At 44.5% G+C, this 13,773-nt stretch overlaps 1 protein-coding gene across 1 annotated transcript in view; it reads left to right on the forward strand.

The window, feature by feature from the left end:
- Window positions 1-1,899: 1,899 nt before the first annotated feature.
- Window positions 1,900-13,773, forward strand: part of LOC144893093 (protein mono-ADP-ribosyltransferase PARP14-like) — a 30,416-nt gene continuing 18,542 nt past the window's right edge. The window contains exons 1-6 of the mRNA XM_078782745.1: window positions 1,900-2,011; window positions 2,608-2,651; window positions 4,222-4,348; window positions 5,657-5,700; window positions 5,927-6,040; window positions 7,709-7,835. Coding sequence (XP_078638871.1) covers window positions 1,900-2,011; window positions 2,608-2,651; window positions 4,222-4,348; window positions 5,657-5,700; window positions 5,927-6,040; window positions 7,709-7,835 — 568 coding nt within the window. The remainder of the gene's footprint in view (window positions 2,012-2,607; window positions 2,652-4,221; window positions 4,349-5,656; window positions 5,701-5,926; window positions 6,041-7,708; window positions 7,836-13,773) is intronic.

Consider the following 13,773-nt stretch of genomic DNA (forward strand, 5'->3'; position numbering starts at 1 on the left):
GTGTCAGTCCCAGTGAGTCGCAGAAGTCCTTTGCTGAGGAGCCATGGCTGGTGAGAGAGGTACCCACACCCAGCCAACTGGCATGATGACAGTTGAAATCACCACATATGAGGAAGAGAGAGTTGGGATGAGTAGATAGAAGTTGGTCCATATCATCAGACAGCGAGATGTAGATGGAGTCATCACTGTTTGGTGGACGGTACAACACACATATGAACAAGAGGTGGGAGCGAAGGGGAAGCCGTAGCCAGAGGTATTCCTGGGGGTGAGGTGGAGAGAGTGCAGTGCAGGGCGAGTGAGGAAGAGAGTTTTTGATAAAGATAGCAACCCCGCCTCCAGGACGAGGCTCAGGTCTATCATACCGGAGGAGGGAGTAGCCCGGGAGAGATACTATGGAATCAGAGACATCATAAAGGAGGAAAGTTTCTGTTAAGCAGATCACGTCTGGTTTGACAGAAGCAACCTGTATGGAGAGATCAGTTAAGTTTGAACGAAGGCCCCGGATGTTTGAGGTCCAGACCGTTAATGAAGAGGAAGGGGGAGCATCAGATACAGAACAGGGGGGAGGAGGGGTAGGGTAAGATGTGGAAGAGGTGGAAGAGGTAGGGAGAGCTGTTGAAGGTGTGTCAGAGATTTCAGAATAGCTCGGAGAAAGGGAAGGATGGGGCGGACAAAAGGTTTGATGGTGATTGGGTGAGCCACAATGAGGTGTTATTTGAGGAGGGGGAAGAGCGAGGCAGAAGGTTGGGGGAGATGGAGGTGAGAGTTTGAAGGGGGAAGAAGCGGGGAGGACGCTTTGAGGAGGGGGAGTGAGAGGGGGGAAATTGAGAAGCAATGAGGGTGGGGAGATTTGAAGGGGAGTGGTGAGGGGGAAGTTTGGGAGGGAAGGGGCAAGGGGAGGGATTTGAAAGGGATGGGATATGGGGGAGATTTGGAGGGGAGGGGTGAGGCAGGAGTCTAGGAGGGGAGGGGCGAGGGGGCGTCTTGGCGGGGAGGGGTGAGGGGGTCGTTTAGGAGGGAGGGGGCAAGGGGGGAGATTTGAAAGGGATGGGTGATGGGGAAGATTTGGAGGGGAGGGGTGATGGGGAAGATTTGGAGGGGAGGGGTTATGGGGAAGATTTGGAGGGGAGGGGTGAGATTGGATTTTTGAAAGTGTACGATTTATGGGAAACGAACATTTATTGCAAAATGAGTTGCTTGTGACCTTCGAGTTAAAAATACGTTTAAGGACGCTGGATGGAGGATGGAGTGCAGGAGAGTTTAGGGAATGTAGAAAAAAGGCACTATAGGAGATGGATATTTTTTTGGGGATGAATTGATTTGGTGAGCAAGTCGAAAGCAGCCTTTTAAAGAAGAAGAAGAAAAAGGTGTTATAAAATATGACGGAATACATAACTTGAGGGGAAAGTGTAAACATTGAAGGTTAATGAGTGAAAACTATCTGGGGAAATGGGGGAGAAACACGTGGTCGAAGAACGAACGAACGAATAAGAATGAATAAACGAATGATAACAGAGAAGGAAAATGTTTTTTTTTTTTTTTTTTTTTTTTTTTTTTGAGTTGAGATTTACACAAGGAAGTAGGCTATGGGTGAAAAGACTGGGAATACAGAGAACGAAAGTTATTGGATCACAAAAGACGGACCGCTGAGAGAAAAACAAAGCCTCAAGGTTGTACAGTGCACACTGTACAAGGCCTCAAGACACGACACGGCAAACAGACGATCAATTTATGAAAGATAAACACCGAGAAACAACCAAAGTTGCACACAATAACTTCACACACCGAAAGATAAATACAGTTTCGACAAAATACAATTGTGAACAGACTTAACTTCGAAAAACGTGGAGACCGTGTGGAGCTTCGAAAATCCCTGCCGCCGTCTCCAAGATCTCCAAGATGAATCCTGCTGAATCCTGCTGTGAGGCAGTTGCCTTGAACAACATGCTTTCTCTTCCTGGAAGGCAAATCCAACCGAAGGCAACATCAGCTCATCCCACAAAGCCCACACGTGTGTATCCACTCTTGGGAGAGCCAGAAAACGACATCTGTCCAACCTCAAAACTAAACTTACAAACTTGTCTCCCTCCTCTAAAATCTGGTGGTCCCTTGTTAAGTCTCTCTGGTGTATGTTCCCCCTCCAATCCTCTCCTTACCTTAAATACCACCACAGTCAATTCTGCTCGTGAGATGACTGAATTCTTCATTTCTGTGTTTTACTTCCAAAATATTGTATCCTGAACCCTTCACTCTTTGTACTCACCCTACCCAGTTGCATCCAACCGGTCCAGGACTCTGAGACTTTTGCACCTAAAGTTTTTTGCAATTACTGTATGTCAGCATGTTAATTCCAGGTTGGTTTGACAAATAATTGGCCAATAGTGAGACAGCTTTAATTCACCGAGTAATTGCACACCACTACACCTTCACTGTTTCAAAAAATCTACCATGCTCTTGTATTTATAATTTATCTGTAGCCATTGTTGACTTGTGCATGTTTGTGCATGGCAGCATTTTAAAACAATAAATAATCAGACTTTTGACCATTGTGCTTCTTTATTGCTTCATGTTCTTCTGCGGTTTTTCATTTGCCTTGTTCTTTTTCAGAGTCTGTGCTGCAACCTGCCCCAAAGGCCGCAGATAAAAAAGAGGTTTGTCATACACATCTGCACACTGGACTGTTTTAACTTGTAATTAATAGTTACGACAGCTTTGTGTGGCTGCTCTCATTGGCTAAGTCACACATACTTGTTCTTTTTTTCTTTTTCTTTTTTTCTTTTTTTGTATACTGAATCGAGGATCGTAAAAGATCTAACATTTATTTCACAAACAAATCAACCAGACAAACAAAATATATAAAAAGAGGGAGCGGAAGACAAGATGGGGAGAGAAGGGGAAGCACACAAACATAACATTTGAGAGCAGGGAGAAGTGTGGGGGGGGAGGAGGCGTGGGAAGGGGAAGGAGGGTGGGAGAAGTATAAAACACAAGGACACCAAGCGCTTCCAGGACAGAAGTTGGTATTTCAAAAAAGTGGATTTGGGGTGAAATTAGCGGGGGTAGAAAAGATCAAGGTTTTGGATGGGGGAAGATAAGAGATGGTGGTGAACAGCTGTTTTAATGACCTGGAGGGTGGAGTGGGATTGAAGAGAGTGAGGGAGTTTGTTCCAGAGGCGGGAGAAAAGAGGAATGAAGGAGTGAAGGTGAGCAGAGAGTTTTGATTTTGGCAGTTTAACCATAAGAGGGTTGCAGGCAGATCTTGTGCGACCTGTAGGAATATTTGCGGGACAGAGCCCAGAGAGAGCTGGGGGGGCAAGGCCAGAGAGGAGTCGGTAGAAGATGGAAAGTCGGTCACCTTGTTCTTCAAAATCCTCGAATCCCCAAGGAGCTATTCAACATGGATATCAATATTTGTCACCTTTTTCTTCAAAATCCTCCAATCTCCAAGGAGCTTATCAACATGGATATCAATATTTGTCACCTTGTTCTTCAAAATCCTCCATTCCCCAAGGAGCTTTTCAACATGGATATCAATATTTGTCACCTTGTTCTTCAAAATCCTCCAATCTACAAGAAGATTTTCAACACGGATATCATTATTTGTCACCTTCTGCTTCAAAATCCTCCAATCTACAAGGAGATTTTCAACACGGATATCATTATTTGTCACCTTCTGCTTCAAAATCCTCCAATCTACAAGGAGATTTTTCAACATGGAGATCATTATTTGTCACCTTCTTCTTCAAAATCCTCCAATCTCCAAAAGTTTTTCAACATGAACATCATTATTTGTCACCTTGTTCTTGAAAATCCTCCAATCACCAGGGAGCTTTTCAACACGGATATCCTTTGCACTTGGAAGGCAATCATCACCATCCTGTGTAAATTTAAATGTACATAAATTTAAACAGGTTTCATGTTTTCGTTTACAAAACTTTCATAATTATTTGTTGTTCCTTCCCTCCATATTTTCTTTCTGCGAAAGCCACAAAATGCATGATTTTGGTTGTTAGAAAAGACATTCCATCAAACGGTAATCATTCATCCAAATATATTAGACAGTGGTGAATATCTATCCGTGGTGGATCCAAATAGATCAGACCGTGGTGAATACTCATTGGACGTTTGTTTAAAAAAAAAAATTAATAACTGTTTTGAATGAAATTCATTTTATCCCATTTGAAAACTGACATAATCACTGAGGAAATGTTTACTTTGTAGAAGCAAGACAACAGTGCCAATATCATGAAGTCAGCGGCAATTCACTCACTAGATTCAGAAGAGAGTAACTTCACTGCGGAACATTTTGCTTTGTCTGAAGAGCGAGACGAGCCCTCTACAAAAAAGGGTAAGCAATTCTTCCCATCACTTCACCCTCATTGATTCTCTGAAGCTCTTTTTTTGTCCCCCGTCGCACCGTGGAGCGAAAGGGGGACTATGGTTTTCCCCTCCGTCCGTGTGTCTGTGCGTGCGTGCGTCCGTGCGAACGTGCGTGCGTGTGTCCGTACATGTGTGCGTGCGTAAGCGAAGGACCGAATTCTAATTTGATGTGTGGGTGCAACCCACGTCAAAATCCAAGATGGCCGCCGCCATGTATGTCTGATGCCATGTATGTCTGAACCTTGTGAGCATAATATCTTGAAAAATAAGCGAAGTACCAACTTCTAATCTGGTGTGTGGGTGTATCTGCGCATAAGGAAGAACGCTATTGAAAATTGGGTCGCCACATCAAAATCCAAGATGGCCGCCGCCATGTATGTCTGAACATTGTGAGCAGAATATCTTTAAAAATAAGCGAAGTACTAACTTCTAATCTGGTGTGTGGGTGTATCTAGGCATAAGGAAGAACGCTATTGAAAATTGGGTCGCCAGGTCAAAATCCAAGATGGCCGCCACCATATACATGTCTGAACCTTGTGAGCGAAATATCTTGAAAAATAAACGAACTACTTACTTATAATCTGGTGCTTGGGTGTACCTACGCATGAGGAAGAACGCTATTGAAAATTGGGTCGCCACGTCAAAATCCAAGATGGCCGCCTTGCGTCTTCCACTTTATCAACTCACATCACTTCACCGACGGGGGACCGAGGCGTGACACTTGTTTTTTCTTTTTTCTTTTTGGATACAAGATCGAGGCTCGCGTAAGAGCTAACATTAATCACATTTAAAAAACGGACACACAAATCATAAGATAAAGGGAGCGGGAGACAAGATGGGGAGAGAGAGGTAAGAACACAAGTACAACAGCAGAGAACAGGGACATCGGGGGATCTGTGGGAGATGGGGGGCTTGGAGGGAGGAGGCATGGGAAGGGAGGGTGGGTCCATGAGCCTTGACTTTGTAGACAAAAATAAACGCCGAGTTTTTTGCAATTACTGTATGTCAGCATGTTAATTCCAGGTTGGTTTGACAAATAATTGGCCAATCGTGAGACAGCTTTAATTAACCGAGTAATTGCACACCACTACACCTTCACTGTTTAAAAAAATCTACCATGCTCTTGTATTTACAATTTATCTGTAGCCATTGCTGACTTGTGCATGTTTGTGCATGGCAACATTTTAAAACAATAAATAATCAGACTTTTGACCATTGTGCTTCTTTATTGCTTCATGTTCTTCTGCGGTTTTTCATTTGCCTTGTTCTTTTTCAGAGTCTGTGCTGCAACCTGCCCCAAAGGCCGCAGATGAAAAAGAGGTTTGTCATACACATCTGCACACTGGATTGTTTTAACTTGTAATTAATAGTTACTACAGCTTTGTGTGGCTGCTCTCATTGGCTAAGCCAAACATACTTGTTCTACCTCACACTTGAGGATATTGTTGATTTTTTACCCCCACAAGCAACAGGAATGCTGTGCTAGGATGTAGTATGTGGCTGTGTATTTTGCATCATTGGAGTCGAGGCTTTCATATGCCTTCAGGTTAACATTCCCCAGGACATGTACGTAAGCAGTAAAGGGTATCGTTGTTCAAATAATGAAGAACTAGTCTTGCTTGCGGAGGCTCGTGTTGGCTCGTGGTGTGTCAGTGAACAGGTAGGAAAATGGATGGTGTCAACATAACGTTGATCGAGGTATCCTAGCCGCCATTGGAAGCAAAGAGAACCTAACATTTTGTATGATAACTCTTCGTCGGAGCAAAAGGACCCAAAAGGGTTGTTGGAAAAATCACATGAGGATTGTATTGCTCCAACGAAGGGTTAATGCCCGAAGCATCAGCTTCTGATTGCTTCCCGTGATGGTGACCATCCCTTTATCAACATTTTGTTGACTCTATCCATCATTCTTCGTCACCGTGTTCTTTCAAATCCTCCATTCCCCGAGGAGCTTTTCAACATGGATATCATTATTTGTCCCATTGTTCTTCAAAATCCTCCATTCCCTGAGGAGCTTTTCAACACGGATATCATTATTTGTCACCGTGTTCTTCACAACCCTCCAATCCCCAAGGAGCTTTTCAACATGGATATCATTATTTGTCCCATGGTTCTTCACAATCCTCCAATCCCCAAGGAGATTTGCAACACGGATATCATTATTTGTCACCGTGTTCTTCACAACCCTCCAATCCCCAAGGAGCTTTTCAACATGGATATCATTATTTGTCCCATTGTTCTTCAAAATCCTCCATTCCCTGAGGAGCTTTTCAACACGGATATCATTATTTGTCACCTTGTTCTTCACAACCCTCCAATCCCCAAGGAGCTTTTCAACACGGATATTATTATTTGTCCCATTGTTCTTCACAATCCTCCAATCCCCAAGGAGATTTGCAACACGGATATTATTATTTGTCCCATTGTTCTTCACAATCCTCCAATCCCCAAGGAGATTTGCAACATGGATATCATTATTTGTCACCTTGTTCTTCACAATCCTCCAATCCCCAAGGAGCTTTTCAACATGGATATCATTATTTGTCACCTTGTTCTTCACAATCCTCCAATCCCCAAGGAGCTTTTCAACATGGATATCATTATTTGTCACCTTGTTCTTCACAATCCTCCAATCCCCAAGGAGCTTTTCAACACGGATATCCTTTGCACTTGGAAGGCAATCATCACCATACTGTGTGAATTTAAATGTACATAAATTTAAACAGGTTTCATGTTTTCGTTTACAAAACTTTCATAATTATTTGTTGTTCCTTCGCTCCATATTTTCTTCCTGCCAAAGCCACAAAATGCATGATTTTGGTTGAAAGAAAAGACATTCCATCAATCGGTAATCATTCATCCAAATATATTAGTGTCGCTCATTTTTTAAAGCAAGAATTGTTTACATTCATCTCGAAAATGTGTTCAGCTGAAGTTGTCTTGATTGTCCGCTCATAAGCATGGCAGCGACATGAAAGCTTTTTTATAATCACAGGTCGCACTGGGAAAATAACCAGCAAGTTCAGTTTTAACAGTTCCTTTGGCTATACCAGCATTTAAATATTCCATGGGCATTTTTGATAATTCGGGGTGATTGTCACCAGCACTTTGGTCGCAATGCCAAAATTTGCCATAACTGGTCCAGAGAGTCCAAAGAAAACACTAACATGGCACCGCAAAGATTTTCATTGTCATGTGACAGATCAGATCAGACCGTGGTGAAAACTCATTGGACGTTTGTTAAAAATATAATTAACTGTTTTGAATGAAATTCATTTTATCCCATTTGAAAACTGACATAATCATTGAGGAAATGTTTACTTTGTAGAAGCAAGACAACAGTGCCAATATCATGAAGTCAGCGTCAATTCACTCACTCGATTTAGAAGAGAGTATCTTCACTGCGGAACATTTTGCTTTGTCTGAAGAGCGAGACGAGCCCTCTACAAAAAAGGGTAAGCAATTCTTCCCATCACTTCACCCTCATTCATTCTCTCAAGCTTTTTTTTTTTTTTTAACTCAACTGGACTATGTCCAGCTGAGTTTTTGTCAACACCCAGTGTCCGTCGTCCGTCTGTCTCTCTGCCGTCTGTAAACAATTCGACGTCTATGCTCTAAAAGTCACAAATATTGATGAGATTTGATGAAACTTGTTATGCAGCATCTTTAAGGCATAAACTAGTTTGGGATTGCATTTGGGCACGCCCAAAAATGGGCGCGGCAGGGCGGCCATATTGAAAAATAAATTTTTGTTAATCTGGTACTTCCTAATGCAGCTAGAAGGCTGAAACTTGGTGTGTAGACAGTATGTAACAAACCTCAACACATATATTACGGGTTTTGACAATGTCCGAAAAATGTCCTCGTCGTAACCTATGACATGACTTGACCCAGTTAAGTTCAGGTTCCCTGGAACCTCTAGTTAATTTTTGTATACAAGATCGAGGCTCATGTAAAAGCTAACAGAAATCACACAAAAAACGGACACACAAAACATAAGATAAAGGGAGCGGGAGACAAGATGGGGGAGAGAGAGAGGGAAGCACACAAGTACAACAGCAAAGAACATACACTGATTTCCTCTCTTCTCCGGATACTCAATTAACAAAACCTGGGATAAAATTCACTTCTGAGTTATATTTACGGGGGTAAATCTCACTTTCTTCCCACAACATTTCTTAGGGTTAGCAGGAATACCTCGTCGATACTCTGACTACCCAGATGCTTACTCAACACGAAATGTTTTATCTTCTATTGGGTCTATAATTTCATTTGCAGCAACAATTATTTTAATATTTATTATCTGAGAGGCTTTCTCTTCAAAACGAGAACCAAACACCTTGAGCTTACCTTTGTACAACCCTGAATGAATATACGGAACACCTCCCACTTTCCATACATTTGAAAACCCATCATATCTTAAAATTATTTAAAAAGAAAGGAAGTGAACCTTCATCTGCTGGTTTCAAGCTAACCGCATAACCACTCTGTCACTTTTTTATCATAATAGTTGGACACTGCTAGTTAATACGAATAGTTTAATAGTTTAGTTGGACACTAATAGTTGGACACATGGATACTGCTAGGACTTCCAGAAAAGAAGTTGATATTTCAAAAAAGTGGCTCTGGGGTGAATTAACGGGGGTAGAAAAGATCAGTGTTTTGGATGGGGGAAGATAAGAGATGGTGGTGAACAGCTGTTTTAAAGACCTGGAGGGAGGAGTGGGTTGCGGAGGATGCCCAGTCGGCGACTGGCTTTGGAGGCCAGCTTGGAAATGTGGTTTTCCCAGGAAAGATCATGGCAGATAATGAGACCCAAAAGCTTGAGTGACAGAACTTCTTGGAGAGGATTGTTGAGAAGGTAGATGGGAGGGTTGTCCAGTCGGTCTTTTCGGAGAGACATAGAAAATGTTTTTGATCATATTTTTGATTTGAAAAATAATTTTCCCAACACTGCATGGCATGAGTTTCTGTGGTTATTTCACTGTACAAAATTTGTTGTAACAATATTGTCAGGCGAAACCCTCGGTTAATACCGTAGGACCGTGGATGACTGAACGGCTTTACTTGATGCGACGATCAATTACGGATTCGACTATAAAAGCACGGGCAGAAGAATGAAGAGGAAGAAGCGGCAAGCGCGTACCTGTAGCGATCCGATGGCAGCTCCGATCCTGGAGGAAATGAACTCAAAACGGACACAGGATTTTGGAATGAAAGAAAATAATGCAAGGGTTTATTTGCAATTATTAGTGGGACAGGAAAATAACGTGCCGGTAAATAAATGTCCTAAATCGGGACGTCCCCATACCAGACTTGACAACAGGACAAAGGAGATGAATTAAATAAAAGAATCGTCGTGTATTTGTGTGAGATGTGGTGCGTCTTTTCTGTCTGTATGGTGTGTCCGTCGTCCAACGCGGCTATGTCCGACTCCGATGCTGGCACGAAGAAGCCTCCGTCCGCCTCGCCCATGCTCTGCTCGGCCCCGAGCCACCCGCTCAGCGGCCTCGTCTGCTCGCCCCTCGTCGGTCGCACACGAGCTCCCGTTCGCTCACAGCACCGAGCCTCTCTCCGAGCACCAGCCTCGCTCCAAGCACCAAAGCACCAAAAGCACCACGAAGAACCAAAAGCACCACAAAGGTTCAGGGAAGACGCCAACGACCAACAGGGAGGAACGCAGGGAAGAAGAACCAGTGAAGCCAATCCACCAACACGTGAAGCACAAGCACAGACCCAGGACGGAGAGCCTCCAACGAAGAACGAAGAGCCTCCCACGAAGAACTCAGAACGAACAGACCAGCACGAACTGACTAAAATGCCCACGAGCGTGACGTTTTGTCAACCCTGGTCTGACATCAATTCTGGCGCGTTACCAATCCGTCCCTCTCATCTTTGTGATCTTTCCTGCCTTTTCACGTCACTCGCGCTTGTCCTCCAACTAGCGACCTGTTTCTAAATGGTCATTTGGCGCCTTCTGCTCTGATTGGCTGAATGTTTGTGCCTTCCGCCTCAACCAATCACACGTTCCCTGGGCGTGGCTATAGCCTGCCCTGCCCAATGCTCGTAGCTCGGCCAGCTGGTGGTGTGGCTGGCTGCGGCCACATGCGGCGGTGCCCCGATCTGGCTTCCTGTGTGTTTTCTTCCAAAATCTTTTTGTAAGGGAGGGGATTTAATTAATGTGTGCACTAAGGGACCTATCTACAGTCACGTGAAAAAGTAAGTACACCCCATGTAAAGTTTTGACTTTTTCAACATATTTCAACATACATCTTTTTGATCTTCATTTCAACAATATTGATAGATAAAGGTGATATAATATAACAAATACCATGAAACATTTACATTTTGTAGTCCATTGTATAATTTAAATAAACATAAATGCAAATGTTGCATGTGGAAAAAGTAAGTACACCCTTGGCTCTAATCGGTGGTATTGCCCCCTTTGGCAGAAACAACCTCAAGTAGGCGTTTCTTATAACTGTCTACCAGTCTCTGACATCGACTGGGAGAAATTTTTGCCCATTCCTCCATGCAGAATTCTTTCAGCTGTGTGATGTTTGAGGGGTTTCGTGCATGCACAGGTCGTTTCAAATCCCCCCACAACATCTCGATGGGATTTAGATCCGGGCTTTGACTTTGCCATTCCAGAACCCTCCATTTCTTTCTTTTCAGCCATTCCTTGGTGGATTTCCTGGTATGTTTAGGGTCGTTTTCATGTTGCAAGGTCCACCTTTGGTTGAGCTTCAACATTCCGACAGATGGCCTCACATTATCCTCAAGCACCCTCTGGTACAATGAAGAATTCATAGTGGATTATATAAGGGTGACCCCAAAAAACCTCCCACATTTCGAAAGGCTGTAGCACTGGCAGTAGTGAGGTGGGAGGGGCGGGGCTAGGGTCTGTTGGTAGCCCAACCCCAACCGTCCTCAGTCGCCAACATGGCGTGGTCGGGAGCACACCGTGCATTCGCTGTCGAAGCGTTCTTCACAAACGACCGTTCCGTGATCGCCGCGCAGAGGGCCTTTCGAAGACGTTTCAGTATTCCACGGAACCAAAACGTTCCAGATCGGAAAACCATCTTGCAGTGGGTTGGGAATTTCAGGGCAACAGGCTCAGCTTTAAAAAGAAAATCACCTGGTCGACCTAGGAGCGCTCGTACGCCTGAGAATATTGAAGCATTGAGGCGATCTGTTGTGCAGTCTCCGAGACGTTCTGCGTGAAAGCATGCTTTAGCTGTAGGGATATCCCGGGAAACTGCAAGGAGAATCTTACACAAAGACCTCCACTTCCAACCATACAAAATGACGGTTGTGAAAGAACTCAATGCGAGAGACTGGATAAGCCGCAGGGAGTTATGCGAGAACATTCTGCAACGTGTTCCGGAAGATGCTGTTCTCTTGTGCAGTGACGGAGCTCATTTTCATTTGAGTGGCTCTGTAAATAAACAAAATTTTAGCTATTGCTCTGAAGACAAGCCTCGCATGCTACACGAAAGACCGTTGCACTCCGATCGAGTGACTGTGTGGTGCGCTGTTGCCGATGTTGGCATCGTGGGTCCTTATTTCTTTGAAGAGGGTGGTGTAACTGTTACCATAACTTCTGACTGTTACATTGATATGCTCGAAAACTTTCTAAGGCCACAACTCGAACACCTTGACCTTGAAGAACTCGATGTGTGGTTTCAGCAAGATGGAGCTACGGCACACACAGCTCGAAGATCATTGCAAGTGCTTTTTTTTTTCTTTTCTTTTTTTGTATACAAGATCGAGGCTCGTGAAAGAGCTAAGATTAATCACACAAAAAGACAAACCGACACACAAAACACAAAAAACAAGGGGAGCGGCAGACAAGATGGGGAGAGAGGGGGAAGGACACAAAAGAGAGGGGGAAGAGGGGGAAGGACACAAACACAACATTTGAGAGCAGGGACATCGGGAGGACTTGGGGGGAGGTGGGAGAGGAATAAAACATATGAACACTGCAAGGACTCTGGGGTGAATTACCGGGGGTAGAAAAGATCAATGTTTTCGATGGGGGAAGATAAGAGATGGTGGTGAACAGCTGTTTTAAAGACCTGGAGGGAGGAGTGGGATTGAAGGGAGTGGGGGAGTTTGTTCCAGAGGCGGGAGAAAAGGGGAATGAAAGAGTGAAGGTGAGCAGAGAGCCTAGACTTTGGCAGTTTAACCATAAGGGGGTTGCAGGCAGATCTTGTGCGACCTGAAGGAATATTGGGGGGACAGAGCACAGAGAAAGCTGGGGGAGCAAGGCCGGAGAGGAGTCGGTAGAAGACAGAAAGACCACCAACCTGCCTGCGGTGAGTGAGTGAAAGGCCCTCGGTGTTGACTACATCGCAGGAGATTCCAATGATTCTGAAAGCTTTGGCCTCAACAGCGTGAAGCCGAGCAAGGTGTGAGGCAGGAGCACCAGCCCAGAGGGGGGAACAGTATTCCATTGAGCTGCGGATGAAAGCCTTGTATGTGGTGAGGAGCTCAGGTGTGCCAAGGAAGGACTTCGCACGACGGAGGATGCCCAGTCGGCGACTGGCTTTGGAGGCCAGCTTGGAAATGTGGTTTTCCCAAGAAAGATCATGGCAGATAGTGAGACCCAAAAGCTTGAGCGACAGAACTTCTTGGAGAGGATTGTTGAGAAAGTAGATGGGAGGGTTGTCCAGTCGGTACTTTCGGAGAGACATTGTAAGAGTGTGAGATTTGTCAGGATTGAAAGACATGTTCCACTTGTTTGACCAGTCTGTGATTTTGTCCAGGTCTGCAGAGAGTGAGGAGGCTGCAGACTGCCGATCTGAGGGATGAGGAATGGAGCGACAGAGAGTAGAGTCGTCAGCAAAGAGATAGAGAGGATTTTCAAGAGAGTCAGAGAGATCATTGATGAAGACCAGAAAAAGCACAGGGCCCAGAACACTACCTTGGGGAACTCCAGCCTGAACAGGAAGAGGAGATGAGAGAAACCCATTCAGGGCCACACGTTGACTACGACCAGAGAGGAAGTCCGCCAGCCATGCGTGGAGATTTCCATGGATACCAAAGGAGGAGAGTTTGGTGAGCAGAGCAGGGTGCCAGACCGTATCGAAGGCACGTGAAATGTCAAGGGAGACGGCTCTAATTTCCTGTTTGGCGTTGAGGACCTCCATCCATTGTTGAGAAAGCAGAAGCAGCATGTCCAGAGTAGAGTGACCAGGTCTGAAACCAAATTGATGATCAGAGATCAAGCCATTGGAGAAGAGGAAAGATTTAATATCTGAAGCAATGATGGATTCCATGACTTTGCTGATAATTGGGAGAAGGCTGATTGGTCTGTAGTTGCTGGGATCTGTTTTTGCACCTTTTTTGTGCAAACCTGTGATGTTGGCTGATTTCCAAGCAGATGGCAGA

Source organism: Myxine glutinosa, chromosome 7 (genome assembly GCF_964187855.1).
Source record: "Myxine glutinosa chromosome 7, kmMyxGlut1.1, whole genome shotgun sequence".
Taxonomy (NCBI): Eukaryota; Metazoa; Chordata; class Myxini; order Myxiniformes; family Myxinidae; genus Myxine; species Myxine glutinosa.